Source organism: Coenobita brevimanus, chromosome 26, assembly GCF_032717465.1.
Source record: "Coenobita brevimanus isolate Jiangsu-jjx chromosome 26, ASM3271746v2, whole genome shotgun sequence".
Classification (NCBI taxonomy): domain Eukaryota; kingdom Metazoa; phylum Arthropoda; class Malacostraca; order Decapoda; family Coenobitidae; genus Coenobita; species Coenobita brevimanus.
This window is the reverse complement of record NC_136979.1, coordinates 44170061-44176060: the sequence shown is the minus strand read 5'-3', so window position 1 is coordinate 44176060 and position 6000 is coordinate 44170061. Positions and strand designations below refer to the sequence as shown.

General features: G+C 38.7%; 1 protein-coding gene across 1 annotated transcript in view; it reads right to left on the bottom strand.

Moving 5' to 3' along the window:
• Positions 1-535: 535 nt before the first annotated feature.
• rdgB (retinal degeneration B) overlaps positions 536-6000 on the bottom strand; it is a 303195-nt gene continuing 297730 nt past the window's right edge. Inside the window, exon 26 of the mRNA XM_080267995.1 lies at positions 536-1199. Coding sequence (XP_080124121.1) covers positions 1082-1199 — 118 coding nt within the window. The 3' untranslated portion in view covers positions 536-1081. The remainder of the gene's footprint in view (positions 1200-6000) is intronic.

Sequence of the window (6000 nt, the reverse complement as noted above, 5' to 3'; positions counted from 1 at the left end):
CTGTGAGCAAAGTCTGATGCCACTCAATGTTTGATAATTCAATACAGCAAAGAGACTAGACTGGAATTCCAAGCCAAACTTTTCCAATACAGGTACAAGTTATTTTTCACATTAATCATATTTCCGTGGCACACACTAATGATATACTGTACAAAGCTACAAACACAGACTGATGAAAAAACTAGGAGCATCTACATGCAACACAAGTGCAACCTGAGCTATGGTCCACTGCAATAAGGTGGATAGAAACTTTACAGCATTGCTTGTGAAATGTAAACACTTCTGGATGTATATGTCTCTGCTACCTTGACAGTGGTAAGATGAGGTCTCACCATTTCATGGCACTATTTCTGTCTGTTTTGGGGTGTGCTGTTGGCAAAGATCATTACAGATGGATGAGTCACTTTGCTTCTTACAATGTGTTTTGAGTTGCAGCTTTAATACAAATTACACACCATCTACATACTACATGACAACCTTTTTTTCATATGTGGATAATAATTTACATGTACAAGTCAATGGGAACCTTGGACAGCATGCCACACTAACAATTCTGTCTCTACGTCATTTCTGAGTTCGTGCTTGGAATGAAACACAAAATCTTCATTTACTTAACTGTTATAAAGTTGTTAACCTCACACATCAGTATATGAGACTACTAGTAATGTAGATTTGATGCAGTCATCATTATCTCATTCTGAACTGGAAAAGTCCTCCATTACACTCCATCCCTACATATTCATCGTAATAAGATACCTGTATATTTCTCAGTCTTCTTAGGATTATACTGGAGTCTTGTACAATAAAATTAATGCAATCTGCAGCTAGTACTTATTCTCTCTCTTGCTACCTATCACAGTTGTCCAAGGACTGTATTCCACCTGCAACAGTGTTCAAGGATTGTATTCCATCTACAACATTGTTCACTTAAGAAATACTACCGTTCAGTTACGGTTTGCTGATTTGGACCCTCAGCCACCCTAATCTGTTAACACCTCATCAGAGTGATCCATCGGTTTATTCTCTTCTTACAACACTGGTCAGTTAAGATGCGCTGATAAGCCCTCAACCACTAAGTCTATCAACACCTCATGCTCATGTGGTTGGGGCGCATGGATGACGCCGGGCCTCGGGCCCTCAACACACTCTCATTTGCTGAAACTTGCCGGACGGGAAAAGACGTAGTCCGCTTGGCAGATCTGCAAGGGTGTGTTGGAAATTAGTGATCTAGGGAGTGCAAGGCTTACAGTCAAAAACGTAATTACTGACTTTAAATACAAGAAACTCAGCAATGGAATGAATAATCAGATTACTGTATAAAAATGCATCAACTGGGAATGACCGAGAAATGTTTTGGAGCTACAAACTGTCTTCTACACTGGCTGAAACTACTTTTGTTAGTTATGTGCAGTCTAGTTAAGGCAGCTGCACAGGGCAAGCACTTTATGCTCTGCTGTCAGAAGCCAATAACATATAAACTACTGGTATGCCAAATATTTTTACAAAAATGTTAAAACTGAGCTTAGCTGCTATGTTTATCAGTTCTATCAACCAAGCTGCACATTCAGTCCCACAGATTTATATTCTGCCTCTTTAAATCATGCCTTAGTGACATTTCTTCCTTAGTTAAAATGGTCTTTTTTGTTCACAGATAACAAACTTGCATCTATATCATTTATAATTAAAGACAAAGATTACTATTTAATACTTTTGAGAGAAAGTATGTAAAAAACACATTCAGAAGACAATATATATGGAGAGTTACACATAACTTGAGATTCATGTCGATACAGGAAGAGAGACATTCAACTTTAGCTTCAACTGTTAACAAGAAATTACAATTAATACTCCATAGCAATTTAATATAGTTTTAAAGATCTGGTTGGTGCATTTTTCTTTTTTTTTTTTTAAGGATTAGGGAGGAGGAGCATATGGTTTATACAGAGTGCAACCAGGGTGGTGCTGCTCTGAGAAACAGAAACAAACGGACACCAGGAGAGGCAAAGGCATGCAATATAAAGGTAAACCACACCTAGGAAATAATGTCAGCAAATCCAACCCAGTAATTATGTATCCAAGATAGGTTTTAAGGAGGCTCAAATGAAGTCAGATGATTCAACTGTAATATTAATCCTTTCAATCCAATGATACCTGCTACCTCCAGATGATTTTAATACGTAGCCTTCAGGGACTACATCCTGATGAGGCTAGTAAATTAACCATTTGAATCAGATGACGTACCTTTATATTAATTTCACTTTGCTATCTCCAGATGATTTTATTCCCTTCGAAGAACCCCTTAGAAATGAAGGCGTTAATAAAGACTATAACTAGCCATCCCAGTTTGAAAATTCTCCTCTAAACTACACATGATCATCAGGAGACAACATGGATAAAATTTCAAAGGATGCCATCATTGTGAAAAGGCTAAAGGGGAATCACTGGGTTAGAGTTTACTATTTACTGAGGAAGATGAGGAGAAGGAAAAGAAGGAGATATTATACTGTAGTTCCTTCACCTTAACTTGTCCCAGATTTTCATCTCATCACATTTCTGCATGTAGCTCTATGGCAGACAAAGACTATGCTATGGTTCTACTTCCTTTCCATAGCACCATATTCTAGTAACTTTACTGGCACAAATCAGCATTCAGGATAGAGAGATGGCAATTTCAGGGCAAGTTAAAGTAAAAAAGAGTATAGACAAGCATGACGCCATTCATCCAGCGGGCCTATGGGAGCCGAGCCAAGCGCGGTGCCGATATGGACAACTAAACTGGTGGACCCTGCACATACTGCCAATATTAACCGTTGCCATATCATTCTTTGCGGTTCGAAGACACTTTTTGGGCAGCCCAGTATCTGCAAGAGATCATGACAACTCAAGCAGGGGAAGATAGTGGTGGCTGTAATGGCTGTTGTGTAGGAGGGAGGCAGTGAGTCAAATTATACATGGTGGCTGTGGAAGAATAACACTGCAGCCTGGACACAAAGACAGGGAAGAATGCAATATGTATATATATATATATATATATATATATATATATATATATATATATATACTGTATATATATAGATAGATTGATTAATAGCTAGATAGATATAGATACACAGATATATATATACAGTATAAATATGAGGGTTTTATAAAAGGCAGCAAGTGGAATGCAATATCTATGGTGTAAGAGCGGTGCTGAACATGTAGCTAAAACTGGTAATGATGGAAAGTGAAAAAGTTCAGTTAAATCCAGGTAAGTATTGTCTTGGAGCAAGTCACAAAGCAAAAGTATATACAGTGCTTGTAGAAGTATATCCTAGATAGAAGTTGGAACTAAATTTAGTAGGTGTGAGATGGTATAAACGGTGTAGCTAGCTAAAAATTTGGTTGTGGTGGAAAATGTACAAGGTGATATCAAATGCAAGTAGGAAATGCACAGGGTGGAATCGAGAGTAGTAAATGTAGCTGTGTTTTAGAAGATATGATGGTGGTTGCAGGAAGCAAGAGATATATCATAGAGTTCTGCAGATAATTGTATCTTTGATTTTTTTATTTTAATCTGTCATTGTACTGAAAGGGAAGAGAGAAGTATGTGGTAACCATAGGGATATTTGCCTTCTTAGTGTGACTGAAAAAATATATGGTAGAATACTCATTGACAGGGTTAGGCATATGACAGAGGAGCTAGTTGGAGAAGAACAAGAGGTAAATGATTTAGGAAGGGAAAAGGGTGTGTAGATCAGATATTTGTTCTAAGTTTAGTGGAGAAGTATCTAGAGAAGGGAAAGAAAATGTATGCTGCTTTCATGGACTTGGAGAAAGCTTATGACAGAATAGATAGGCAAGGTATGTGGAAAGTATTAAGAATATATGGAGTGCATGAGAAATTGTTGAGTGCTGTGAAGAGTCTGTACAAAGGAGCTAGGGCTATGGTGCGAGTGGATGGTGAGCTGAGTTCTTTGATCTCCATGTGGGACTGAAACAGGGTTGTGTGATGTCTCCATGGCCGTTTAATATATACATGGATGGGGTTGTAAAGGAGGTGCAAGGTACGGCAGTGGATGTGAGGGTGGCTCTAATGAATGAGGGTGAGATTTGGAAGATTCCAGTGTTGCTGTTTACTGATGATACATTATTGTTGAGTGAAGATGAATGGGAGTTGCAAGGTTTGGTGAATGAATTTCGGAGCATGTGTAGGAAGAGGAATCTGAAAGTGAATGTAAACAAGAGTAAGGTTACGGTGTTTGAGAGGAATGAAGTCACAGAATGTAAAGTGAGGTTGGATGGTGAGGATATGGAGAATATGAGTGCATTCAAGTACTTGAGTAGCATGATGAGTAAGAATGGAATTTTGGAGGATGAAGTGCGTGAAAGGGTACAGCAGAGAAGGAAGGTTGTTGGTTCACTGAAAGCAGTGATGAGAAACAGGGAGGTGAGTATGGAAGAAGTCACTGCATGATAGTATTGTGATCCCTACCCTGACGTATGGAAGCAAGGTGTGGACCTTGCAAGAGGGGAACAAGTCAAGAGTGAGAGCAGTGGAAATGAGTTACTTGAGAGGAGCATGTGGAGTGACATGGAGGGACAGGTTGATGAATGAAGAAGTGAAGGAATGTTGTGGGGTGGATGTGGATATGGTTGAGAAGATTAGGAGAAATACACTGAGGTGGTTTGGACATGTGGAGAGAATGGAGAATGAAAGACTGACTAAGAGGGTGTATGTAGGTGAGGTGGAGGGAGGGAGAGGGAGGGGTCAACTGAGGATGAAGTGGAGGGATTAAGTTGAGAGGTATATGAGGGAGGGGTGAGTGAGTTGGGGGGAGGGTAGTCAAATGGTGGGTGACAGAGCAACTTGAAGGAGTTTTGTCTGCGGCCACCCTTTGCAGGACTAGGGCGTTGGGCTATTGATAGATAGACAGACATTGTACTGACAGAATTTTCTGGACAAACTTGATCCCAACAATCTGATAATATTAACATGCATCCATACAGTACTTTTAGCATTGTATGATGTACATACCTGTAGCCTATTCTATATATTAAATACAGAACATGGCCTCAGAAATAAGGGACTGACTAGGGAGGCTACTAGAGATCGGGTGGCATGGAGAGTTACCATTAGGCGACCAAGGCTGATGCAAGCAAGCATGTTGAAGCCTTCAAAAATGAAACATTCCCCCCCCCCCCAACTACTATAACATAATGCATCACCACTCAGCTAAGACTTTGGGTTCTAGTCTCATTAGCATAGGAGAATTCTAGTAACTCTTTCTTAGTAATTTATTGTATGTGCAGCACTACAGTGATATGCTATTGTTTGTTGTTTAAAACTTTTTAAAATCAACATAAATTCCATAAATAGCAATCAAGAGAATATCAACATGCTATATATGAGGAGCCGAGAGGAACAAGGTCGCATATGCCATCTTTTTAAAAAGGAAATAATCAAGCCTAGTGGATGTAAGGCCTTGTGAATGAAGCATTAAGATTGAAAATCCCATTTAGTGCAGATATCTTTTGCCTGTATTGCATTCAGTATTATCCACAAATTTATGATAAACACAATGTTTTGTTTTTTACTGAGGGTTACAATATGAGTTTTTTTCCTTTCATGTTGATAATAGATTGTACAAAAAAATAAATGGATGTCTAAGCTAGACACTGACACAAACTCCTCTCTGATTTTCCTCTTCTTCATTGAATGCCATTTCTCTAACTTTAGGCTTCATTATCTCCTTTTTAAAAAAATGGTATATGCGACCTTGTTCCTCTCAGCTCCTCATATACAGTATATGAAAATAAACTGGTAAGGAAGAGGTGCTGGGGAGCTTCCTTACTTGTTAAGAATATGGTTCTTTGACTTCCAAACCAATGAAGTCACCTACGAATTGAGAAATATGAAGGTCTTTATATTTGGCTACTAGCATCAAGGTGATAGAAGAAACATCATGCTAAATATTCTCTAAAATGCACACTAAAATTCTCTACAAACTAATATGGGGG